At 31.7% G+C, this 27,953-nt stretch overlaps 1 protein-coding gene across 1 annotated transcript in view; it reads right to left on the bottom strand.

The window, feature by feature from the left end:
- Positions 1 to 539: 539 nt before the first annotated feature.
- Positions 540 to 27,953, bottom strand: part of LOC145255581 (T-complex protein 1 subunit zeta-like) — a 41,593-nt gene continuing 14,179 nt past the window's right edge. Inside the window, exons 4-15 of the mRNA XM_080114051.1 lie at positions 27,237 to 27,296; positions 26,488 to 26,601; positions 24,220 to 24,323; positions 23,577 to 23,687; positions 15,855 to 16,014; positions 15,405 to 15,487; positions 10,975 to 11,071; positions 10,260 to 10,407; positions 9,295 to 9,387; positions 5,649 to 5,792; positions 1,954 to 2,026; positions 540 to 1,046 (exon numbers count right to left, since the gene is read on the bottom strand). Coding sequence (XP_079970177.1) covers positions 971 to 1,046; positions 1,954 to 2,026; positions 5,649 to 5,792; positions 9,295 to 9,387; positions 10,260 to 10,407; positions 10,975 to 11,071; positions 15,405 to 15,487; positions 15,855 to 16,014; positions 23,577 to 23,687; positions 24,220 to 24,323; positions 26,488 to 26,601; positions 27,237 to 27,296 — 1,263 coding nt within the window. The 3' untranslated portion in view covers positions 540 to 970. The remainder of the gene's footprint in view (positions 1,047 to 1,953; positions 2,027 to 5,648; positions 5,793 to 9,294; positions 9,388 to 10,259; positions 10,408 to 10,974; positions 11,072 to 15,404; positions 15,488 to 15,854; positions 16,015 to 23,576; positions 23,688 to 24,219; positions 24,324 to 26,487; positions 26,602 to 27,236; positions 27,297 to 27,953) is intronic.

The following is a 27,953-nucleotide window of genomic DNA, read 5'->3' as shown; positions in this document are numbered from 1 at the left end:
ATGGGGCTATATTTATGAGTGGCTGTGTATATATATCGACACACACACTAGCAGGAAGACCCCACGTTGTCCAGGATTTAATGTGGATCAATAGATGTTCCACTTGTTGTTTGAAATTTGTTCAAAATTGATGGAATCACCAGTTTCTTTACAATCAAATTGATTGATTGCCTGCTCTAGTTAGAGACCCCCTCCCTCCAGTGTACCAAGAGGAAGCTTCATGTGCCATTCCACAATGACTTGGTAAACAATAAATTGTGATCTACGTTTCACTGTAAAGAATCTACTGCTGATTTTATAAAATTATCTGTAAATAATAGCTTGAATTAAAGTTTAAAATGCAAAAGTCAAGTATCATGGTTCAATTGTGCTCTAAACAAACATTCATTTCAAATGCATCAGTTTATCAAAGAACCAGCTATTAATTATATATATATATATATATATATATATCTTTTAAATATTTTTTGTAAATATTTCCGATCACAAAAATTCCAACATGGACAAAATTTAAAAAAAACAAAAAAACAAAATTAACATTTGTTTTAATTTTTTTTATTTATCAGTTTTTAAATGAATCGCAATTTGTTCTTATGACAGTAGATGGATTTGTGGTTGGGTATTCTTAAAAAGCAGAATATATGAACACAGACAATGGGGGAGGGGGAGAGAGTGGGAACAAAGAGGGAAATAGAGAGAGGGAGGGAGGGAGGGAGAGGAGAGCATTAATGGAGGCACCCAACCACAAGAGATGCACACAAGAAAACAGTGAAACTGAGCATACCGAATGTGTGTTTCCTTCATAAAAAAGTCACTGACAATAGAAACACTTTTTGAAAGAGAGAAACAGCTTTATGTGCAACTCAACAGGAAAAAAAAGGTAGCCTTGTATTAGAATTAAACACAATTCTTAGGAATTAAAAAAAAAAAAAAAAAAGTTAAATAAATTGGATAAGTTCAATTCATTTTTTTAGGTTCCTTTCAAAGACGACATTCCTGCTCGCATGATTTCGTCCACAAGAAGAAGGTTGCTTGCAATTACGGTACTACAAAAATAAAACGGACAAAAAAAGAAAAAGATTAGTAAGAAACAAAACGAAAATTAAACAAAATAAAAATTGTAAGTTATTAATCATTTAAAACTAGAAAAAAGAGAAAATGAATAAATATATATTATATATATACACACACGCATATAATTATTCATTTTAAAATATTATCGTTGCAAATCTCTAAGAAAAAACTTCTAAGACGGTCATAATCACGTAGTACTTATCATTCAAGCATTCTTTGGCAAATATTCTTGCTTGGTAAGCAATACTTTCAGTTTAGTAGTTATTTCGACAAATTCACTAAAAGAGTAGCTCACAATTGTAGTATATCAATTATTACCTATACTAAATATTCCATATGTATGTGTGTAATATATTCAATGTTGAGTTAAAGTTAGTTTTAAATAATGATTATTTTCCAATTGGTTATAAGTAATCCTTCAAGAGCAAGGTTTAAGCTAAACATCAACATCAAGGAGGTGACTGTGGCCGACGACACAAACCGACAACCTAACTACAAATCCAGTTCATTCCATAGAGAAGGAAATCTTCATATGGTCCCTCCCCGAGGAACTTGATGTCTTTGTAAAAATAATTCTAACTAGAAAGGTATCAGGGAAACAAATTTCAACAAAAGACATTTAATTCATACAAAAAAATGTATGAATAAATGATGCTCAACAACGGCATCAGCAGTAGCTAATATGAAGTATTTTGTGTTATGCCTGGTTCTTTACAAGTCAAAAAAAAAAAAAAAAAAAAAATGTGAGAGGTCATTGCAAAAACAAGTTTTTTTTTGTCAAGCGACTATAAAAGGTGTAAGTTGAAAAGCAATGAAAAAAATATCCAGTCTTCCTTGAAGACATTGGTGCATTAGTAAATAAATAAATAAAAGGTTTACCATGAATGTAGGAGTTGTTTCTTGACTCTGTAGTTGTCAATAATTCCAGCATCAATCGGTATTAAGGCGTCACCTAGAAAATAAATAAAATTTAAAAATAATCATACTCTACAGAAATGTAATCCCAAACTTATATAAAATACCGGATACATGATAGACACGTGTAGGAACGAGCCCCAAATGATTGAGCATTCCAGCAAATTTCTTCACCATCATCAGAGATAACATTGTTATGTAATTAGCTTCCCGGAAAACACCGGTTAGTCTTGCTAATATTTGATTTTGATGATTATTGTTGTTTAGATAAAAAAATGTTATCGATGCAAAAAGTTATGTTTTAGAAAAATAAAAATATTTACATTAAATAATTTCTAGGAATGTAACTTGATGGATGAAATGTCATGTTATGAGGCAGTTCAGAAATTTATCAGACAAAGAAAATAATCAATAGATTTTGGGAAAAATAAAACATGAGGAGTTTTGATTGTTTGGTTATGCGAGTGATGACAATGATTTTTAGATTTACATGTAAGACATTAGTTAAGTCAGTGTGTAACGGGGAGTTGCAATCGAAGGTCAAGAAAGACAGTCAACGAATAGTGATGTCTCTAAGCAAGTGTGGGAGCGATAATTAAGATGCCAAACTGAAGACCAGCATGCCTTTTTCAATGAGTAATATCGAAGAAAAGAAAAGAAAAAGGCTGTAATTACAAACAAGACTTCTGTTGTAAGAATCTACATATTGTGTTTTTTTCCAAGGATCCGTCAACGCAAGATCAACCAGCTGGAAAGTATGTTTCCTTATTCTCCGATGTAGACTCTATAGAATTGTATCCGTCCCTTTATTATATGTGAAAATGCACAAAAATAGATTGTTATAAATATACACATAACTAGAGACGATCGCACGAAATACATTAACACAAATAGACGACATGTCAATGTTAGGGCAACGCCGAGTAGAAAGAATTTATTCAGTTATCAGTTTATCTATCCATCTATCTAATTGTCTAGCAAAGTAAACAATAGATTAAATTGTGGGAAACAATAGTCGAGTGAGGATTGCAGGTGCAGAAAGGATCAAGGGTCAAACTCTGTGACTGATCAAGTTGTACCGGAAAGTATGCGAACAGGGACCGGATCTGACATGTCAGGGGTTCTGGTTTGAATAAACCGAGTTAATTTTAGGAGTTTGTTCTTAGACACCGAAGAGACAAGATGGGGAAACAGGTTCCCCATAAGGAGGCAACAGTTTCCAAATGGAACCACAAGCAAAGACCGTCATTCACTCCAGTCTGCTGTGACAAAATGCCTGCGAATGAATAAAGAAAATATATATAAAAACAAAGTCTTGGGTTCTTGTCTTGCATACATCGTAACAGAAACAGCTCCAACAAGACGTTGACAAATCTCCCAGAAGCCCAGCAGAAGACAGGTATGTCTTTATGCATATGTTACTGTATGTTCTGACACACACGCACCCACATTCAGAGACTAGATGAGTAGAGCTGTTAAGATACACTTAGAGGCTAAATGATCATGAACCATTAAAAAAAAAAAAAAAAAAAAAGTTAAATAAGGCCGTTAAAAAAAGAGTTAAACAAATAAAAGAGTAAATATGCAAATAGATAATTAACAAATAATTAACAGACCATTTCACATGATATAACATCAAACGTAAATAGACTCATTTATACATGCATATATACACGCCATATATGCATACAGTACATATATACTCCGACTGACTATTTAACATCATATTCATTAATTTAAATATGTTAAAAGTAACATCCAGTTATTAGATTTGAAGATTTAGTTAACCATTATTTTTATGGTAGACAGAATATTATTAAAAAGAAAAAAACAAAACAAAAAAAACAATTAAAAAATAAACAATGAAAAACACGTTTTATTTCAGGAATATTTAGCTGGCAATTATTAAGTAAAAATTAATTTCTTCCATAAGTGTTAATCCTGACAGACTTATTATTTCAAAAGCAAGATTATCATTAATAGTAAATTATAAAAATTGATGTGGAAAGTGCAGTGGATTTTCTCTTTTATTTTAATTATTGTGAGAAGTTTTATGGAAACAATTGAAAATTTGAATAATCCCCATCACTATATATTGGCCGTTATGAACTGTCATGCGTGGTTTGCATTTGTGGCACTGTATGTGCTACAAGAGGAGCTAGCTCAACTCATCCTGGGTGAATACCGCCACAAAGTTCAACATTAGCTTTGATGGTGTGTAAGGGCATCTGGAGCTCTTGCTTTGCAGATGAACTCTCCTGCATTTCCTCATTAAAAGTACTTGGTTAAGAGGGATGATCCAGCAGAGTTCAGATTTGTGTATAGGAAAAAAAAAAATGGTGCCAACAGACCTGTAGGATTTGGTGAAGGCAATATAGGTCAAACACTTCTAGTCGTTTGAGATTTGCCGAAAATGAGAAATATAAATGAATTTTATCCTTTCTTCAGAGTAATTATGCGGTAAGCAATACTATTATATATTATCTTGCAGATTTTAAGAAATTATTTGGTGTTCTATTTATAAGATAGTGGAGCCTTATAGGTTAAGGATAGCTATATTATTGATTATTTTATTAAAAACGCTTTGCTTCTAGATCCAATCAATATTACAATTGTAATGCACAAATGAAATGATATTCTATCAGCAAATTAAAAATGTCATCAGTTTGCAAATTGCCCGAATATACAACTTAGGCGAAGAAAGTGCTATCCATCTATATTGTATTTTTCTTAGTCTGTGTCCACTTTTTTTCAGAAACTACTGAATTGATCTGCCTGAAATTTTGTATGGACCATTACTATAAGGTGCAGCATAGTAAGTATTATAGTATCCACTCAATGTACAGTTAAAGATTAATAGAGATTCATATTTAGTGCAAAAATGAGCACAAATTCAACTATTCAACCATCAACTGTGCATAAAGCCTTCATTTTAAATCAATTTAACATGCTGAAAACATCTAATATACATACATATATATATATATATACATATATATATATATATATATACACATATTTATATAAATGCAACTTTGTGTGTGTGTGTGTGTGTGTGTGTGTGTGAGAGTTCGTTCCTTAGACTCTGAAATGGCTGAAGAGATTTTCTTTAAAATTTTCAGAACTTTAGTGTATAAGTCTAGGAGCGAGTTAAGTTTTGTCTCAGAATACCTCTGGTAATTACTGATAATCAAAACCGTTATTTTAATTTATCTATCATCTGTAAAGCCATTTTTTCCACAGTTGCTTAGCAACGTAAAAATTCTACTGTGGGTAAATAGGTGGGTTTTTTTTCTTTACATGACGTGGTCTGTAGGTTCAAACCCCGCACGTAAATTTCTTAAATTTATTTTTTTTGCTAACTGGAAAGAAGTTTATATAAAATAATTTTATAAAAGAAACAGTAGGTTCTCTACAGTGCAATGTAGAATAACATTTTGGACTGTTACTGCATGGAGGCATGTGAAGCTTCCTCTTGGGCAATTTCACAGATTTCGATGACAATAAAAATATAGGAGTGTGAAATATTCGTTGATCATCATCATTCAATCCCAGGCAACCTCGGGTTTCCTTACTAGTATATATATATATATATATATATATATTTCAATGGACACTAAGCTAACAAACAAAATGTCTACTCTCTTCATAGTTCTTACCTGTTTTGATATCAATACCGACAGCTTGAGAAGGAGAGGTATACTCCTGGAGGAGTTTCACCATTGTCTCTTGTGGATCAAGACCAGAGTTCTGTGCCAAGACTTTCACAATGATTAAAATAGCTTCAGCATAAGCTTGCACACCTGCAACGACAAGTAAAGACATTCAAATTAACAAGAGGGGATTGTCTTCTTAATGCTCACCCCCCAAAGTAGGAATTTTTTACACTCAAATATATATTGGGTACAGATCACATCTTCCTCCATAAATTTTCTTTGTAATTATAAATATAACATTTTTGGAACCTTATATAAATTTAAGACAATTATGGTTGTGGAAAAGAAAGAATTAAAAAAAAAATAATAAATAAAAATATTGACTTCTTTTTACATTACTGAAATTTTCAACAAATGACTTCCCATAAATAGATCATATTTAGCTAGAATGTCCAATGTATCAAGACACATATGCAATAAAACACAATTATGTTTCGAAATCTTTTAGATGGGAATTGATAATTTGATTATCTGGACTATCATTCTCATTTTCAGTATTATATTCACAATATTACAACTTTTTTTTCGGGTGCATGTCTAAAAACTGAGCCTCTTATTTAATTCGTAGGGAGTAAACTAACATTTTGAAAACAGTACTCTAAATAATCCAAATACAAATTAGATCACCTCATCTCGAAGCTTCTGAAACAAAATTTAACTGTTATTGAAACTAATTTGAATTTTTTAGCATAAATTTCTATAGCAGTCAAGCAGATGTTGAAGCTTAAATGACAGTTCAGGACCTATCAGGTTGGCAACTCTCTTTTGAACCCTGTTCAGGAGCGAGAGACTAGTAGCAGATGCACCAATACAATGTGACAACAATATTCCATACATGGGCAAATGGTGGCCTTGTAGAGTTACAGGGTACTTTCAAGCGTAAATAACTTTCTAGCACTGTAGAGATCCCACCTTCTTCGCAGCAGTCCTGGCAATGCTCTCAATGTATCTGTTCCAACTCATGTTTCCTATGAACGTTAAGTCGAGGAGTTTGAAGTATTGTCAGGTAATGTATCTTTAGCCATAGCTATTGATGGTTTAGAAGGTTTCTTATTGAAGGACACCAGCTTAGTCTTGGCAGCATTGAATGCGACCATCCATTTGTCTCCATTCCACTACAGGTTAGAGGTCTTCCTCTAGTGTTTCTGTCATTTCCTTAGATATGTGTTCATTTGTTTTCCCCTCGTGCATGTTATAGAGCTTGGTATCATCTGCAAATATACCCATCTCACCGACAATTTTATCAGGGAGGTCATTTATGAATATTAGGAATAATAAAGATCCAAGGATAGACCCTCTCCCCCAAGATACACCCACATTTATATCATATTGTTTAGATGTAGGCCCGTCGAAGACAACCTGGATTCTTCTCTTATTTAAGACTAGCGAGGGGTACCCGGTGTTGCCCGGGTGTTTTTCGGGGTATGTGAAAAAAACCTGAAAATGTGAAAAAAAAACAAAAAAAAACCGAAGCCTTCACAACACGCAGATGGAAAATAGTAAAGTGTTTAAAAAAAAAAAAAAACAGGTGCGCGTTTTTGATTGACGTGATGGCGATAGGTATTCAGCAGTTACGATTTTGTGCGGGACAGTTTTGAATGAGGTGAATAAATCGGTTTGTTTGTTTTTAAAAACCCGCTCCCTGTTTATTAGCAGGAGCGAAATGAAAGCTACAGTCTGATATGACAAAGTCGACATTGAACAAACGTTACTTAGCTCTCTTGAGACAACTGGTTTTTGGCCTGTGATTAGAGTAGAGTTTCGCTTTTTTTTATACCGAAAACCGAATGTAACGCGTGCTGATGCGGGAAATGTGGAATAATTAACGTTTGAAAGTCAATAAAATTAAATAGACAAGCGAGCTCCGTGGATAACTCCGAGATATTACAATTTATAGATGATATAAAAAGTTTTAAGAAGTTGTGAACCGAGCAAGCGCTTCTTTGAAAGAAGCCTTTTGTGGACATCGAAGAAAAATGTACACACATACATTTTCGCTTTTATATATATAGAAAGAAGGATTTAATTATGTTAAGTATTCATCCAGTGATACCATATGATCTGATTTTCCTGAGAACACCATTGTGCCATACACTATCAAAAGCCTTAGATATATTTAGGGCTACCGCTCTACTCTCCCCTGCTTTATACGTTATATTTTATGGTATATACTTCAGAGATTACTGTTAGGATATCTGCTGTAGAACAGGCTTGCCTAATTCCATACTGTTGGTTAGTTGGTCGGAAGTTTAGAGCTGTAAGGTGATGGACTAGAGCTTGGTTAATTATGGACTCAAATAATTTGGAGAAAAACGAGAGGAGGCTAATGGCCCATTAATTTAATGGGTCAGTTCTTTCGCCAGAATTCTTGTAAAGTGGTACCACAGAAGCAGTTTTACAGTAATCAGGAAAACAAGATTCGTTAAGGCATTTGTTGTATAGTTTGGAGAGGACTGGCGCAACCTCAGTGGAGCATTTTTTTTAATAGCATAGTCGTGATGAAATCGAGTCCACATGCTTTTGAGATGTCTAGGTTTTTTATATCATGCACCCGAGAAGAGGTAATTTTCAGATCTAGGGTGGCGTTTGTCTGTAAAGGCAAGTCAGGGAGGGAGTGGTTTTCTGGGTTCAAGGTGGAGGTTGGGGCAAACCGACTGGCAAGCATGTTAGTCTTCTCAGTTGCCATGCAAACAACCTCATGATTGTTGGATAGTGAGGGAATTGAAAGGTATGAACCCCCCTCTCCAATTGAAAGATTTATAATTTACATGACTGAAAGATATATTTAGGCAATTCCTAAATTATTTCAAGTTGAAAGGAAAACAATCGAGTGTTTATTTTGTTCTTTTCTACGACAAAGATGTTTGCATTTTGCATAAGCAGTAGTCTTTTTCCTTTGTTTTTTTTTCTAAACAATAAAATCATATGCAAACAAGGTGGCATCGAAAAACACTGCTTCCCTACAGCAGATAAATGCCAACCATGGCCACTTCTTTCAGATAAAAGAGCAACTTTTGTTACAACATTAAGAAACCCAAATTGGATGGATATATTGTAAGCAAAATATCAATGTCACTTTAAATTTACATGTTATGCACTAGGTTCTGCATGCTTCATGCAATGAATTTGAATTAAAAACTAAAATGTATTATTTAAATTATTCATATTACTGTTCTCATCTTCAGTGTCATTTTCACATTTTTGGTCAATGTAACTGCCAACTTTCTTTAGTTGTATCTCTTCAAACTCGGCAATCTTTTTGTCGAACTCTGAAATCTACACAAAATTTCAAAAACAATTCTTTACTTAATCCATGAGAGTAACATGCTCTCATTGTGTCAGTCATGATTGAGTAGAATCCCTAAGTAATCTTCAATTTTATTTTAAGTGTCACCTGGACTAAGGAGGATTGAACTCTAGAAGAGTAACTTTCAACTGAATTTTACCAAGTACTTTATCCACTACAAGGGTCCATGTGGACAGTAGAAATCTAAATAAATATGAATAATGAATCATCTAAAAAATTCAGAAACCTAAAATTAATTAAAATTTAGATTGACAAGAGGTCAATAAAGATAGCCTTCCTTACCTAGTCGAGCCCTGCCTTTCACTTCCTCTTTGTACTTCATCAATTCACGATATGCAGCAATTTCAAAAGCACCAGCGCCAGGAAGAATGCAACCTGAATAAAAGAAATCCATAACTAAACTGTTGTGGCCTTGAATAGAAATAAAACAAGATAGCTAAGAGCCATAGGGTTACATATTTATTTAATCATTTTTTTTTTTCACTCCGAACAAGGCATGTTGCCACTTGAAACATAGGGGGGGGGGTATTATTTGGGATCATGTCTAACAGGGAATTATGGGAAGTTGAGCAGCAAGATGTCTGTTCACAACATTCTAAGTTCTGCAGTTTAGTACAGTCAAGGAAGCAGGATACAGGAAATAAATTCCATAATTTAACTGTTCGATGGAAGAAACTATTAGAATAAATGGATTTCTAGCATCTAGGGACTTCAGTGAAGAGATGGGATTTTGCTGCTTACTGGGTTAGTTGGGGCTATTACATAGAGGGGGCACAAGTACTATGAGTTCATCGGAGAAAATTTCATTCAAGTACTTGCAAAACAAGTACATATGACATTAAGGACCTTATGTCAAGAATGATTAAATTACAGCGTGATACTAAATTCTATATAGTGTGATACATGAATTGGCCTAGTTATTTTCTTTTTACAAAAAGTTTGAATTATTGAGTTATCTTCCTTTTGTTTGATGGTGATGTTAGAGTTCCTTCTCACCCATAAAACTTTATTTTCTTAGTTAAATCTATTTAATTTACATGATTTTTGTAATATGAAATTTTCATTCTGATACGGGTACGTTCATGGTACAGCTTAAAAATAATTTTAAATGAGAGAATTATGAACAAGAACTTAAAAATGAATTTTCAAATATTTTTGAACAAAGTAATTTTTTATGTCATGCCTTTAATTTTTCAGTTCACCATTAGAATTTTTAGAAACATTAGTAAATTGAACATGAGACTTACCATCTTCCACTGCATTTTTGACGGCTCTGAGGCCATCACGAACAGCATCCTTGATTTGTGTAAGGGTGTGTTTATTCGGTCCTTTGATGAGAATGGTTACAGATTGAGGATTCTGGCACTCTTCAATGAAAGTGAATTTGTTTTCACCCTAAAAATAACAAAATTCAAAATGCATTAAAAATAAATATTTTTTAAAGTTTAATAATGTTAGGACAAAAGAACTACAACCAAGGGAACTAACTCCTTGTTTCAGGTAGAGTTACCTCCTCTTTTTATCTCCATTATGCAAGTTCTCGTGTAGAGATGCAAGAACGGAAAGAATCAGACACTGGTAAGCGCCAACAAAAGGATGAAATTAAACCCCAGTAAATAAAGATGACATATCATTACTTTGTTCGTGATGTCTTTTTATCTTCTTTTTACTTGTTATACAAATTCTCATGTAGATACGTACCTACATTTTTTTTTTTTTTACAATTCAACTTGTTAATAAAGAAAAATTGCACAGAACATGTAAACCATTAATGTTATCTAAGAATAATCCACAGATCAAATTCTATGAAATGTTATTCAATATTTCTTATGTAGAAATTAGGCTGAGTATTTTTTTTTTCATGTTGGTCAATCATTTTGCAAAAAAAAAAAAAAAAAAAAAAAGGTCCTGATTTACATACTGATACAAGTACAATTGCTTACAACAAGGAATGATACTTACGAGAACATGTTCATAAACAAGACCAGCGTGACCAAGAACTTCAGGGGTGAGGTCTTCTACAGAATTCATTGCAATACCACCACAAGCCAAGGTTAACCTGGAAACAGTCAAGATAAACTGATGCATGAATACAATCATATAGACTGCAATCTAGAGTTCATTGTTCATGGTTGAATCTTTAAAAAGCATTGTTTGATTTAAAATTTTTTTTTTTTTTTTTTTCATATTTGGACTACTGCCCTCAGTTTGAGTGTTAATCACACGTTTCAATCAATGTAACCCCCGACCTTCTTCAGGTGTATCTTGTGAAACTTATGAATCTTTCTGCTGAACTCAAGATTCCACAGGAGTAGCATACTCTTGTTGCATCAGCCATAACTGGGTAGAAGTCTTAAGTAATTTGCAATTGTATTTGGAGTGTCGCCTGCACTGAAGATTGAACCTTCAACCTCTGAAAGAGTGTATAGGATTTTTACAGATTTTCAATGTCCATTTTCAAGGGTTTTACTAAAAATGTACGACCAAAATTATGGCCGATCAATGTAGGATTGATTACTCCTGTTTGTCATATAGATACAATGCGTAAAGTTGCTTGAATCAACAGAAGTTGAATTGGACATTTAGTCATGCCAGATTTTGGTCGTACATAATGAGGTTTACTAAAAATATACTACTAAATGTACGATTATTTTCTCCTGGTGCTGATTTGCTATTAAAGCAACTTTGACACAAACAAACTACTGGATTTATTAGCACAAAATATAAAAATCTGTTGTGGTATTATTAAAATAAACAAAATGAATTTACTCACAAGTTTTAGTCGAGTTGTTATTTTTTTTTTGGCAAATATATTTTTAGATTCATATAAAAAGTATTTACAAAAATAATTTTTTTTAACTATTCTCTCTTAAGGTAGATAGTAAATAGATACATAAGTATTTATTTACATAAAAACTGAAAATTATTTTTTCCAATTCTGTGCTACTTTTTTTTTTTTTTGTTAAAAATCTTTTTAAAAAAATAAAGTTTATTTTTTAGATTAGTCGTGCCTTGATTTTACTAATTATGCATGACTAAAAATTAAACAATTTTATGTAAGTCTAATTAAATCCTAAAAGACTGAGGCAATTATTTGGCACATTGTATTAGAAAAATAATTCTCAATCATTAAGGGTTTAATTAGTCAACGCAACTTTGACAGTTTCAAGTTTAACTGAAAAAAAAAGAAAAAAAAAAAAACAATAGTCGATAATAAGGATTTCTTCTACTTTTTACAAAAATTTTCTAGTGTTAACATTGTTGTGCCACAAAATTCAAATTTTAAAGAAAAAGGTTGCTTGTAAGATTTAATTTGCAAAAAACTCTTGCCTGAAAGTTGTGACTGAATAAAGTCGTTTTGTTTTTTATTTCAATAATAAAGAAATAAACTTGTTTATTAGTTTTTTTTTTTGTTTTTTTTTACAAAAATAAAAAAGTAGCACATAGGGTTGAAAAAAGTCTCAATCTTTAAGAATTTGCCAAAAATAATTGTGGCTAAGTCATTGTATTGCTTATTTTAATAACATTTTTTGTACTAATGAACTCAGTAGATCGTCCATGTAAGAAATAGTTAATAAAAATCAGGAGTATGGACTTAAAAACATATTTGCCAAAAATAACCCCTCGAAATTTCTGAGTAAATTCATTTTATTGTTTATTACAAGATTGTTTTACGATAGTTTATGCTGACAAACCCAGTTGATCACCGGTGTCGAAGTTGCTTTAATCAGCAGCAGCGGTAATTGATCATACATAATTTTTAGTCATACATATTTAATAAAACCGCCATTTCAAGGACTTTTCAAAGTTTTGCAAGGTTTTCTCCAGACAAATTTAAGTTTTCAAAAAACTTTATATATAAACAATGATATAATAAGCCAAAAACCTTAAACAAGTCATTTTCATTTCTATACAAAACAATATGCTTGTTGACAATCATATTTACAGTCCCTGACCCATTTATATTCGAATAACCAAATGCAATTAAATGTGAGTTTCCCCCATTGTAGATTGGTCTATGCTATGTTCGTTTTACTACTAAATTTCCGGTATTGTGGATACAAGAGCGATGTCCTTTTATCACAAAACTCTCCAATGTTATTATATGGAAAACATCCGGTAGTTTTGTGATAAAGAGACGCAACTCTTGAATCCACAATAATATATTATTCTGAAATTATATTGTATTTGATTTTATTTTCAATATTTAAAAAGTAGTTTAATGGTATTTTTAAAAAATAATTTAATAGTATTTATTTTGATTTTAATTTTAATATTGCAACACAAATTTTTACTGGGTATAATACGATTTTTAAGCCTTTTTTTAAATACTTTTTCCATGTTTTTAAGGATTTTTCCAAGGTTATAATAGAAATAAGGCATTTTCAAGGCAAAAGTCAAAATTCAAGGACTTTTCAAGCTTGTGCTAACCCTGGTATAACTTACAACTGAATTTTAATAAGTACTTTATCCACTAGGAGTTTGACAAGATACACTAAGATCAGAAGTTACATCATTGTGAAAATAACATTCAAGAACAATGGTCCGGAAAATCCAAATATGGATTATCAATCCTCATCTCAAAGAGAGGAATGGGCTGGGCATAAAGAGATGAGTGGAGGGGATGGAAAGAAAAAAGATAAGAGATAATTTTAATAGAAATAGGTTATATTTTTGCCCCATACCAGGTCGGGTAGCCCTACTAGTAGAATCTAAAAGATAAAATTACTAGAAAAACTAGAAATTAGACTAATATTTTGGTTCTTTTATTTAGCAGAAACTTTATCAAAGTCATCATTTAATAGTTCTTCAATGCTATCATTCTTTTTTACAAACTGGCATTAGCATTTTTAACAGATAATTAGTTCTTGTCCACAATTCAACCTATATTAAAAAAACAAAAATAAAAGAAAAATCTGTATGATGTGCATACTCCTGATGGAATGAAAATGTCATATTCCAAATATCACAAATTGCTCAAGTATTTTTTTTTTTTTAATTAATAAATTTTTATACGATTTTAAGACATTAATAATTAATAATAGTCATTACAAGGCTGAAAAACAAAAAAAAAAATGTTCAAATTGAGTTATTGGACTTTATTCAAGATGGTGAAGCAAGACAGTCCTCATAAAGTTTGATTTTCTTAGTTAAAAAGAATCAATTTAAGAAAATCAAATTTTATGAGAAAGTGAGGAAAGAAGTGTCTTTCTTCACCTCCTTTAATAAAAAAAGTCAGATAATGTAAACATCAATTTTTTTTGTTTTGTTTTCAGCCTTGTAATAGTCCCAATTTACAATTAATCTCTTAAAATCATAAAAAAATAATTTTCTGTATAAAAACACTTGGATTAATTTGTGATTTTTGGAATATGATCTTTTTGTTTAGTAATGAGTATGTACATTAAATATTTTTCTGCATTTTTGTTTTTAACATAGGAGTAGGAGGAATTATTGACAGATATTTAGTTTGCATTTAGTGTAATGCATTAATCAATATTTTACTTCATCTTAAATTGAATTGTGGACTTTTCTATTAATTAAAAAACAAAAATACATAAAAATCCTTATGCTGTATCCATCATGGAATGAGAATGTTTTAAAATCACATAAATCAAGTAGTTTTTTTCATTTTTTTTTTTTTTTTTAAGAATCAATTTTATAAGAAAGTGAGAACAGCGTGTCTTAATCCACCATACTGAATAAAGGCAGACAACTTAATTCGAACTACAAAATTTTTTAAATCAGACTTGTAATGGTCTCAATATACTATTAATTGTTATAAAAAAAAAAAAAAAAAATTTTTTTATATGTATATAAAAACTACTTGATCAATTTACATAATTTTTGGAATATGACATTTTTGTTCCGTGACAGGTTTGTAGATCATAGGTCTGGATAAATAATGGATTAATAAAGAAAATAAATAATATTTATCAATTCTATGGCAAGGTGTAAAAGAACTGTGCAACACGCTTTGCTACTGCATGTGAACAGCGGATGTTACAGTGATAGATGCTTGGCCAGAGGAAAAGGGAGAGGTAGAGAACTGTAGATATATCTGGCTATAGTCAGACTATCCAAGAGATATTTTTTTTTCTTCAAAAAAGGGATTTGTTTGAGGAAAAAGTCCTGCTGGGACCGTTTTTTTGAAAGAAACAAGGTCCAGGAAAATTTTTTATTGCAACACTGACTGGATTGATAGATGGCCTCAGACCGGAACAACATGTGGGATGATCATGGCCAGGTGAATGCACATGGTTGCATTATCACATAGAACTTCACAAAAAAAAAAAAAAAGGATCAAAATCCAGACAATCCCAATTTAATAAGTGTTTATATTATATTACATATTTATATTAAAAAGAAAAACAAAAAATTGTTTCATTTACCTCTCCATATTACGTCGCTTGGTTCTTCTTAAAGCAACAATACCTTCCTTGGCCAATAAATCCAGAGAGAATGGATCAATACCCTAAAGAAACAAGAAAAGATTTAAAAATCAGAATAATATATAGCAGTTTTACTTAGACCAAAATTAGGAATTAACCCAGTGTTACCTTTATATTAAAAACTGCTCATAAAGATAAAACAAAATGACACAAATTTTGTGTTTATTGTGACGTTAACAAAATTCAACGGTAATAATATTGACTAGAAATCATTTACCAATCAAATTTTATTAAACAAAAAACAAAACTATTTAATGAATTTGCATAAACTTTGGTGTAGTCTTATTTTATCTTAGCAAATATGTATACAATAAGATTTTTGTGAAATTATAATTTTTCAATATTGGGGTAAAACAAATCCACAATTTGAAATAGAAGAGTTCAACTTACTTTCTGGTTGAGAACCACAAAACTCTTATTGTTGTTGTTGCAAACTTTTTTTTTTAGTTGAATAATTTTTTGAACACGGTCATCAATGAATTTACGCTCAGCATCCACCAGCTTCTCGCGTTCGGCAGCACTTTTGTAGAAAAAACCAGAATTGACTTCCCTGAAGAAAAAAATTACAAGTTTTTAAATAAGTGTTTAAAAAAAAAAAATATAAATAAATAAAAAAATCCATGTTATAATTTTACATAGTATAAAATTTACTTTTAATGTGATTTCTTTAAATAACTATAGCAAAAAACAAAAAACCTTTCACTATATTTTTACACTATATACTCTTTAGTCTGTGTGTAATTCTGTATCCCTGAAAGCTGAACAATACAATATTCCAAAATTCATGTAAATTGATCAGGTAGTAGTATTTTTATTGAGAAAAAAATTTTAAAAGTAAAACTGAGTTCTTCCAGTGATCCCATAATGACTTTCTAAAATCTTGTAAGTTGAAATTATTTGTAGCTCTCTACCTTGTTTTCAAGATGGTGCCGCCATTCTCTTAGCAATATTCGTGATTTTTGGTGTACAATATTTTCTTTCAATCACAAGTACGTACAGCAGAGATTTTTTTTTTTTTTTATTTTCCAAGTGAGGAAGGAGGATTCTGAATAAGCATAAAAAGAACTTTACTTTGGGATTTGCAGAAGAGATGTCATATATGCATATTCTTTTGCAGAACAGATATGTACACACAACATATGTGCATATTCTTTTGTATAACAGATATGTACACATATGTGCATATTCTTTTGCATAACATATGTACATATGTGCATATTCTTTTGCATAACATATGTACATATTCTTTTGCATAACATATGTACACACATGTGCATATTCTTTTGCATAACATATGTACACACATGTGCATATTCTTTTGCATAACATATGTACACACATGTGCATATTCTTTTGCATAACATATGTACACACATGTGCATATTCTTTTGCATAACATATGTACACACATGTGCATATTCTTTTGTATAACATATGTACACACATGTGCATATTCTTTTGCATAACATATGTACACACATGTGCATATTCTTTTGCATAACATATGTACACACATGTTTGTTTGTTTGTTTGTTTTGTTTTACGGCATATCAACCACTTTGGGGTCATTTAATGCCGAAAGGTTCGTTATGTTGTGTTAAATATTGGTTTGTTCTTCTTAAGGTTTTTTTTTTTTTTTTTTTGTGGGGGGGGGGGTCTTTCCTTATATTTTTGAGTATATTTTAGTTTCTTTCAGAAAATTGATAATTTTTTGGGAATCAATCTTGTTTAATATTGTTTTCAGATTTTTTTCTTGGTAATACTTTGTTCGGATTTGTTCAAGGTCAATGCAGTTTGTCAGTATATGGTGTATTGTGTAGGGTTCTTGACACGTTATACAGTTTGGTGTCTCCTCCCCTTTTAGTAGATGTGAGTGGGTGATGTGAGTGTGACCTATTCGCAGTCTGGTCATTACTACCTCTTCCTTTCTTGTTAACTTTTTGGTGTCTCTCGTTCCAATATTTGGTGTTATTTGGAATAGTTTGTTTTTGGTGCATGAGCTCCAGTTTTCTTGCCATTTTCTCTTCAAAAATGTGTTTATTTTAGTCTTTAGGTCTGTATAGGGGATTTTTCCACTTATGTGGTTTTGTTGCAGAGTTTCCTTTGCTGCCTTATCTGCTTGTTCATTCATGTATATGCCGATATGGCTTGGTATCCAGCAAAAGATAATGTTTTTTTTCATGGTTATGGCATCTATTTTGTTTAGCAATTTTGTAATAAGTGGGTTTGTCATTTTTTTTTCTTTTAGAGATATGAGTATTGAAAGTGAGTCAGTAAATATGATATATTTTTGATGGTCATCATTGGTTATTATATTCAGTGCCAAATCTATGGCTGTTGCTTCTGCGCTGAAAATAGAAGATTCGTTTGGGAGCCTTTTCTTTAGTTTTATTTTTTTGTGGATGGCTGCGCATCCTACTTTATCTCCATCTTTTGATCCGTCAGTGTAAATTTGTGTATATTCTTTGTATGTATTCTGGATGATAAGTAGTTCTTCATGGAAGGTTGATGGGTGGGTTTTCGTTTTGGGATATTTATTTAATTTTAATATTATGTGTGGTTGTTTGATCATCCAGGGTGGAGTTTTTGATTTGTTATATTTATGTATTTTTGTAATGTCCATTTGGGCTTCTGTGAGAAGGTTTTTTATCCGGAGGCTGTAGGGCTTGATATCTTCTTTCTTGTTGAAGAGATGTGTGTATTGTGGGTGAAGGGTACATTGATATGCAGGATTTGTTGGACTTGATACCAGCTTTAGGTAATATTGTAGCGCTAACTTCTGTCGTCTTAGAATCAGTGGAGGCTCGTGGGCCTCTATATAGAGGCTTTCTACTGGAGAGGTTCTAAATGCTCCCAAGGCTAATCTTAGTCCTTGATGGTGGATTGTATTTAGTTCTTTTATGTAGGACTTCCTTGCTGCTCCATAGATGAAGCATCCATAGTCCATTTTAGATCTGATTAGAGTTTGGTATAATTTTAATAATGTGACTTTGTCTGCACCCCAATCGGTGTGTGCTAGGACTTTGATCAATTGCATTGTCTTTTGGCATTTTGCTTTTAAATATTTTATATGCGGTATAAAGTTCAATTTTTTATCAAATATAATACCTAAATATTTATGTTGGTCGGTAAGTGGGATGTTCTTGTTATCCAGTTTCAGGTTGGGGTCGTGGTGGAATTTTCGTAATTTGCAAAAGTGGATGCATTTAGTTTTTTCCTCTGAGAATGTAAATCCATTTTCTATGGCCCATTTGTTTATTTTATTCAGACAGAGTTGTAGTTTGCGTTCGGCTGTTTGTATATATTTAGATTGGTAGTATATAAGTAGGTCGTCCACGTATAGGGCATTTTCAATTCCTGGGTCTATGTTTTTTATGATATTGTTTATTTTAATGTTGAAGAGGGTGACAGACAGGATACTGCCTTGGGGGACCCCCATTTCTTGATCTTTTTGGACTGAATAAGTGTTGTCCATCCGTACTTGGAAGTTTCTATTTGTTAAGAAATTTCTGATAATTTCTGGCATTCTACCCCTAAGTCCTAGTTCATACAGGTCTTTTTGGATTCCGTATTTCCAAGCGGTGTCATACGCCTTTTGCATGTCAAAAAAAATTGCTATTAGATGTTCTTTTTTTGCAAATGCTTCTCTTATGCGTGTTTCCAGTTTTATTAAGTGATCGGTGGGGCTTCTATTTTTCCTGAAACCCGACTGGCTTTCTGTAATTAGATTTTTGCTTTCCAAGTACCAATTTAATCTTTCGTTAATCATTCTTTCAAAAGTTTTGCACAAACAACTAGTTAGTGCAATGGGTCGGTAGTTTGTTGGGTTTGTATGGTCTTTTTTTGGTTTGGGTATTGGGATTACTGTTGCCTGCTTCCAGTTTTTTGGAATGTTGTTAGTTATCCATATCTCATTGTAAATTTGTAATAAGTAGTCCAGTGATGGTTTTGGTAGTTTTTTGAGGAATTGATAATGGATCTCGTCGGGGCCGACTGCTGTATCGGGAGATTTGTTTATTGCCTCCTCTAGTTCTGCACTGTTGAATAATTGATTGTAGTTTTCTTCATTTTTTGATTTGAAGTTTATTTTTATTTTTTCTTCATTTTTCTTTATAGCTTGGAATTTTTTATTTTGGTTTTTTGATGATGAGTTCATTGAGAATTGTTCTGCTAATTTATTTGCGATATTTTGTTTGTCGGTAATCTTTGTGTTGTCGCATATAAGGTGTTTAATAGGGTTCTTTGTATTTTTTCCTGCTATTTTTCTGACCATCTCCCATACTTTTTTGGGTTTTGTGTTTTGATTAATTTTTGTTACATAATCTTTCCACGAGTTCCGTTTTGATTCTTTGATAGTTTTCCGTGCTTTGGCTTTGCTGTTTTTATAGGTGTCCAAATTTTCTTTCGTTGGACTGTTTTTAAATTTCCTTAGGTTTGCACGTCTGGCTCTTATAGCTTCTTTGCATTCTTTATTGTACCAGGGTTTGTTATATTTTGTAGTAGTGGAACTTTTTGGTATGTTCTCCTCGGCTATTGTGAGTAGGGTGTTGCTGAAATATGTGATGTGTTCTAAGTCAGGATTCGCTTCAGGTATTAATCTGTATTGACATGTATTTTGGAAATTTTCCCAATTTGCCTTTTGTAAATTCCAGCGGGGTGTTTTGTCTTCTGGCTTGGGATTCTCGTTTTCTATTATGATTGGGAAGTGGTCACTTCCGCATGCATCCTTATGTGTTCTCCAGCTATAATCCATGTATATAGTTGGGTCACATAGTGTTATATCGATTGCTGATAGGGTTCCCGTTGGTGGGTGCATATATGTATTCTCTTTGTTGTTGAGTAGGCATAGATCGTTTTGGTTAATTATTTTTTCTATGGTTTGGCCTCTTTTGTTGTTTTTTTTACTGCCCCACCATATATTATGACTATTGAAGTCTCCCAACAGTAGAAAAGGTTTAGGTAGTTGTTTGATTATATTGTTTAATTCAGTTTCGTTTATTGTTTCATTTGGTGGTATATAGAGTGAGCATAGGGTTATTGTTTTGTGTAGTGTTGCAGTTATTGCAACAGCTTGCATATTTGTTTTTAAGTTCACTTTGCTGTGTGGAATGTTTTCGTTTATCAGTATTGATGATCCACCGGTGGCTTTGCATGATAATTTGTTTATGTGGTTGTATATTGAGTAGTGTTTTATGTTAATTTTGTCATTTTCTTTTAAGTGTGTTTCCTGTAGGCAAATTATTGCAGGACATAAGGATTTGATAAGTATTTGCATTTCTTCGATATTAATTTTTAATCCTCTTATGTTCCACTGTAGGATTTTGTTAGTCATGGTTTATATTTTCTTTTGGTTTTGGACTGTTGGTGTTTATGTCTACGTCCATAGTTTCGATGTTAGTTTGGGTGTTTCTTTTGGAAGTGGATGGTCTGTTTCTTGTTTCTGGTGAGAGGCTTTTTTTGGGTTTTGGTCTGGGACTTTTAGATTTACTTTGTCTTGACTGTCTTTTTTGGCTATCAGTTTCAACTAGTTCAAATTTATTTTCATTTTCAATTAATACTAATTCTGTTTTTTGTTTGTCATTTTGTTTTTGGGGGGTAGTTTTTTTGTTGTTCTGTTCTATTTCCATTTTTTCTGTTGTTGTGTGTTTATTTTTAACATCTGTTTTTGTCCTTGTTTGTGACTTGGATCTTTCACGTTTTGATAATTGAGGAGGTTTCATTTCTTTAGGGATTGATTCCTCAATATTGATGGAAGTTTTTCTGATTTCCTTTGTTTCGTTTTCTTTTATACTGGGTTGTTCGTTTCTGACTTTTATTTGGCTGTTGGAGTTTATTTTCAGTTCTGATAAAAAAGATTTTAATTCTTCAAGTATGTTCTTTAGTTCTTTTGCTAGGTTTGCAATTTCTGGAGCAAGGTTTAGTTCATTGTAGTTGTACATTTTGTTTGCTTGTTGGGTTATTGTGGCATATGAGTTTTTGGTGCGATTTGTGACTTCTTTGCGGGCTTCTTGGAAGGTTATATTTTTTTGATATTTGATTGTTATTATTTCCTTCTCTTGATTATATATTTTGCACTGTTTTGAGTGAGAGTGGTGCTCTTCTTGACAGTTTGTGCATTTGGTTTTATTTGGACAGTCTTCTTCATCGTGGTCTGGGTTTTTTTCACTGCAGTTTCCACATGTGAAGAATCTTAGACATTGGTCTTTATTATGTCCAAACTTTTGGCAGTTGTAGCATTGTAAAGGTTTTGGGATGTATTGTTCTATTTTCGTTCTTTCATAACCTATATTGATGGTCTCTGGTATTTGAGGATAATTGAATGTTAATATATAAGTGTTTGTATATATTACCTCTCCTTTTTTTTTAAATGTGATTCTTTTTACATCTGTGACCCCTTGGTTTTTTAGTTCTGTTTTGATTTCTTCTGTTGTGCAGACGGAGATTTCCTGGTTTTTTATGACTCCTTTGGAGTAGTTTAGTGTTTGGTGTGGATAAGCTTTGATGTTTGTTTCATGCAATTTTTGTAGTTGAAGTAGAGTTTTGGCCTGTTTTTTATTTAGTACTTCTACCAATATGGTACCATTCCTTAATTTTTTGACATTTTTAGGTGTTATTTTGCTTGATATTACCTTTTGGATAATGAAGGGTGACATTTTAGTTAACGGTATATTAGACGTTGCTTCTAGCACGATGAATCTTGGAAAGTTTGTATCTTCATTGTCGCTGTCAGAGTCAATTTCTGTGTGTGGTCTCTTGGATTTTTTGGTATTCATAATAATTTTTGAAAAATTCATCAGCCATGCTCCCCACCCTCCTCGGAGCCCCTTATGGGGAAGAACTATGAGGGGGTAAATCCCATTCGCCTCGGTTCTCCAGGGCTACATAGCTGGTATACTCAAACATGGGGAGGTTTCCAAGCATTCACAATATATGGTTATGCCCACCCAAGTATGGGATTTCCCTGTATTTTTATTATTCCTGATGGTTACCTTTTTCCCAGCTTGATTGACCCTTCAGCCATCGCTTATTAATTCAGTTTATTGTTTATGTTGAGTGTTAGTGTGTTTTTGTTTGGATTGTCTGAATTAGTGCTTGTCATGACCAACCGATTGATTGGATCGGGCCTATCCAACCTCCCGTCTAGCCTAGTAAGGGCCAAAGTGGTGTGTTGTAGTATCATGTTATTATTTCCTAGGCATGTTCCACTCAACCACCAGGATCCCGTTCTTAATGCATTACGGGTTGCCACCAACGGTCAACTGGTGGTCCCATTGAAGGATTTTTACCCTCTGCAGGGGGGCAGTTGGTATGTTCTATCGCCCTACCAACTAGGCAAAAAAAAAAAAAAAAAAAAAAAAAAGGTGAGGAGGTGAAGGAAAAAGAAAACGAGGGAGGGGAGGGGGAGGAGAATGTTGTTTTTGTTTTTGTTTTCGCAGAACATGACTAAGTTTTGCAAAAGGGAATAAAAAAACAAAGACATCTATGTAGGTGCGTTTCATCTCAGGAAGTCAGTAGACAGCCTGATCTGGTAGCACCAGTGTACACACATGTGCATATTCTTTTGTATAACATATGTACACACATGTGCATATTCTTTTGTATAACATGTACCCACATGTGCATATTCTTTTGTATAACATATGTACACACATGTGCATATTCTTTTGTATAACATATGTACACACATGTGCATATTCTTTTGTATAACATGTACCCACATGTGCATATTCTTTTGCATAACATATGTACACACATGTGCATATTCTTTTGTATAACATGTACCCACATGTGCATATTCTTTTGTATAACATATGTACACACATGTGCATATTCTTTTGTATAACATATGTACCCACATGTGCATATTCTTTTGTATAACATATGTACACACATGTGCATATTCTTTTGTATAACATATGTACACACATGTGCATATTCTTTTGCAGAACAAATATGTACACACATGTGCATATTCTTTTGCAGAACAAATATGTACACACATGTGCATATTCTTTTGCAGAACAAATATGTACATACAACATATGTGTATATTCTGTTATGAAACGGTTTTCTCTACAGAAAAATAAGATTTATAAATTGAATGATACACACGTTTTTTCATATTCTAAAGAAATATTGCAGGTCAAAATGTAGGCATCTTCCACCCTTTTCTTCATATCGGGATGTCTGGCACCATGGTCCATAACAATTCCTCGAACCAAACTAAAAAAGAAAAATGTTTTTATAAAAAACAAACAATACACCATTTAATACAAGTCTTTCTACAAATAAAAATCGGATGAAAATAAAATACAAATTTTTTGTAGGATTTAATACTTAAGTTCTTATCCACAATTTTTTCCTTTATTAAAAAAAATAATCTATATGATGTACATACCAGTGACGTAACGAAAATATCATGCTCCAAAAATTATATTAAATCAATCAAGTAATTTTATTTTTATAAAGAATTCATAAGGATTACAACATAAATCTCAAGTTTGAATTAACGAGTTATCTTCCTTTGTTTTTATTATTTACTTTCAAAATAGCAGACAAGACAGTTTTCTGTTACTTATAAAATTTGATCATCTTATTTGAAAAATATAACTAATAGATAAATTTATGTGATTTTTAGAATATGATATTTTTGTTCTGTCATGTATATAAACATCATACAAATTTTTTTTTTTTTAAATTTTCTAATATAGGAAGAATTCTGGACCAAAACCAAAAATTGTTAAATGTTTCTTACTTTGTATCCATATCAGTTTTATGCTTCATCTCCATTATTTCAACCATATGCAAATCAATAGCTTCATTAGGTCGACGAATGGCCAACACAGCATCAACAATATGCTGAAAGAAATTTAAAAAAAATGCTATTTTAATTGGTATTTCTTGATCATTTTAGTGGCTTTACTTGGATTTCCAGGTGTGAAAACATTTTTGATTTTACCTTTGCCGCCAAAATCTACATTAAGTTTAATCAAATCACTACGAACGCTTTGGTTAAACTAGAAAAAAAAAAAAAAAATGTCATTTTGACTTCTGCTTTCTCTTTAGCAGAAATCATGCTGGTGTAAGAAAAAGTACCTTCTGATTAATATTTACATAATGATTTCCAGTATCCTTATAATTGAGAATTTAACATTAATTGGTCCTTTTCTTCAGATATTTTGCTAAAATAAAATACTTTCAAAGTAAAAACTAAAAAAAAATATATGTAAATTTACAAAATATTTTTATTTTTTTTCTTCTATAATATAAATCTCAGTTTGTTAGTGTGTGCTGTAAAATGTATGTATGTTTGTCTGCTAAAATCTTTTGCCATCAGCACTGGACCACCATGAAACCGGTACCATCTGAAAGAGCAATCCCTCGGATGCATAATGAGAATTAGAAAAGATTAATTGTGGTACTCAACTGAACCATTTCTTGCAAGGAGGGTCATTTTTTGCAAGTCATGCATGTGTATCAAACTGAAACTGTTTAAAAACATTTTCCAGAGTCATGACGTTATAAGTCGTGGTCTGATGGGCAAAAGCGTTTGCCAGCAACTTTTTCTCGTTTTAGGTTTGAGCCTGCTTACTGCGCCTATATATATATATATATATATTTTTTTTGGCAGTCGCACGGGCACTCGCTATTTTAATTGAAAGAAAAGTTGTTTAGATTCATTTATTTTTTTTTTTAGATGGGGGGGGGGGGTCCATAAGCAATAAAAAGTGTTTCTCTTCAGATCCCTTCTGCAATGAAAGTGCTCAATATCCTTAGTATAGCAGCTGTGTCCAAACCGAACATTATGTCCACCTGGGCAACACTGAGCATCCATGCTAGTATAAAATAATTTTGAAAAAAAATTTTTTTAAGACAAATATATTTTGATGACATTTTATTATTAAAAATAAAACCATTCAGAAAAAAAAAAAAATTTCAAAGTAAAGACTTTATGTGAAGTTTTATAATTAAACTAGAATCATGCAAATATTAATCACAAGGTATTTTTCAGTATACACCGCCATGATTTGATATATAGAAGCAGAAGTCAAAATAAGTTGTGTTTTTAACTTAACACCTTTTTAGCAATATTAATTTATTGTTATTTCAATATATATTTGATTCTCTGGTGGTCATTTTATTTGGATTTTCATGCGTGAACAAGTTAATTGCTTTATATTTTCCTTCAATTTAAGTTCATTTTAAATAAAATTCAACAGCATAAGCAGTAAAGCAATCTAGAAAGGATATGGATGCTGAAACTGAAAGAAATCCTAATTTCATACGAATTATAAATATTTTGTAAGAAAAGTTTGTTCCATTCAAAAAGTTTTTTTATACTGAACAACAAAATCCATCTTTTGAACATTTCCATCTCCAACCATCAATTGGCTGCAAATAATGGTTCAATACCCATGGTAAATTACAAATTTCACAGCTCCAATTAGCTATTATGTTTGAATCATTTTGACATTGTCAGCAAGCTTCATGGCAATCTGAAATATTATTTCTCCAGCCTGAAATGAAATCATTGTCATAAACATCACTTACCAGACTTGAGCGCATTCTTAGAACTCAGTAGCCATTTTCTTAGAAAATTTGGTTCTAATAATAACTCCAGGACGAGAAAGAATAAAACAGACTAAAACCCGATTTCATAACACATTAAAGCAACCCTTGCCTTCATCTGATGAGAAAAAAAGAGGGAGAGAAATTAACAGCACCGTCGCTAAGCGTGCTGAGTTAAAATGTTAGTACATTCATTTTATTCTGGTTAAAGAATGCTGACTGTACTGACATGTTGAAATTTAAATGTGACCTCCTTACATAGTGTCCAAGTAGATATGATGCCAATAGTAACCTCTTACATGCAAATGACAATATGTCTCTTTTAAGGTAAGTAAAGAAAAGTAAAAAAACATGCAATAATAGGTATATATGCCTTATTTAAAGTAAGTAAAGAAAAGTATAAAAAAAGGAAAAGTATAAAAAATAAAAAAAGTGTTCATATAATCTTGTTTACCTCGGTAAGACTGTCAGCCATTTTGTGGTGTAGCTTGGTGTGCAAAGAAGTTCTGGCCACTTCCATGAGAACAGCACGGTCAATTTCTTTGGTCACTTTCACTTCTTCCAACACCTAGATAATAAAAAACGTTTTTGGTCACTATTATTTATTATTGAATATATCAATTTGACATTTGGTTTATAGTCATGTTTTTACAAAGATTATAAAGGCAAAATACATTGTGATATTATAATGAAGACTCTTGCTTCTATTACTCTCTTAATCATTTAAATCATTTTATTGAGCAAGGTCTCAGAGAAAATTAAAGGATTTCATACATAATGAAATGCCAATAGGTTTTTAATATAGAAATCTTGAATCAAAGGTAATATGAACGGGTCCATGGAAGGTTTTGTTGTTTTACAATTAAGTGCAAAATCCGGTATTTTTGGAAAAAAGGTTTTTTGCTTTAAGTTCTTTAAATCTTCAAATATTCATTTGTGGTGGTTGGTCTAATTGTTTTATAAAGAAATTTGTTTTTGATTTTGCAGAACATGAGAGTTTTGCAAAGGGAATGGAAAAAAATAATAACATCAATGTTTGGTGCATTTAAGTCATGAAGCTGATATCTTCAGCCTAATCTGGTAGCACCAGAGGCCGAAAGTTTCTTAATGAAATAAATTGTAAGGTTAAAATGCAGGAGATACAGACTAATATTTTTTAAAAGTTTATCCGTTACAGTAGAATCGAATGTGGATGAAACTTACCTCCAAAGCCTTCTTCTTAGCAAGATTAAAACCCTCAGTGATATGTCTTGGATGGAGACCCTACAAGAATAAAATTAACATAAGAATTCTAATAGAAAAATAATTAAAATTTTATTCACAAAAACAAATTTTTCAATTATAGGATAAAAATGGATTGAAAAAAAAAAGATTACATTCAATAAACTTATGTCATTTTAACTTGCGCTTTCTGCTCAAGTGAAAGGTCATGCCAAAGAGTCTTTTAATTAATGTTTTTATAATGGTTTCTAGTTTTCTTATAATTGAGAATTTAATGTTAAATGGGTCTTTTTTCTCCAGATTTTTTTGCTAAAATAAAATACTTTAAATGTAAAATATTTTATATGTTTATATTCACTACTATTGAATCAAAGTTCAGATTTTTTTTTTTCAATGAGTTTAATTGATAGGGACAAGCAAGAGAAACTTTCATAGTCAGTTGCAAAGTTTCTTTGGTGTCAGTGAATTAAAGTCAATTTTTTCGCAAATATTCTTTATTGTTTAGGTTTCATTTTATGTGCAATAAACATTTCATAACATACAAAAACTATAAAGACTTTCATATTTAAATATTAAAATATTTTTTTATATATAAAATCCTTTTGAAAAAAATAAAAATAAATTCAATTTCTAAAAGAAAATATATTCTGATTAGAACATTTTATTAAAAAAAAAGCTTGTAAAAGTAAAGACTATGAA

This window comes from Euprymna scolopes, chromosome 31 (assembly GCF_053919585.1).
Source record: "Euprymna scolopes isolate OS-2025 chromosome 31, ASM5391958v1, whole genome shotgun sequence".
NCBI classification, from domain to species: domain Eukaryota; kingdom Metazoa; phylum Mollusca; class Cephalopoda; order Sepiida; family Sepiolidae; genus Euprymna; species Euprymna scolopes.
This window is presented reverse-complemented; position numbering and strand designations above follow the sequence as displayed.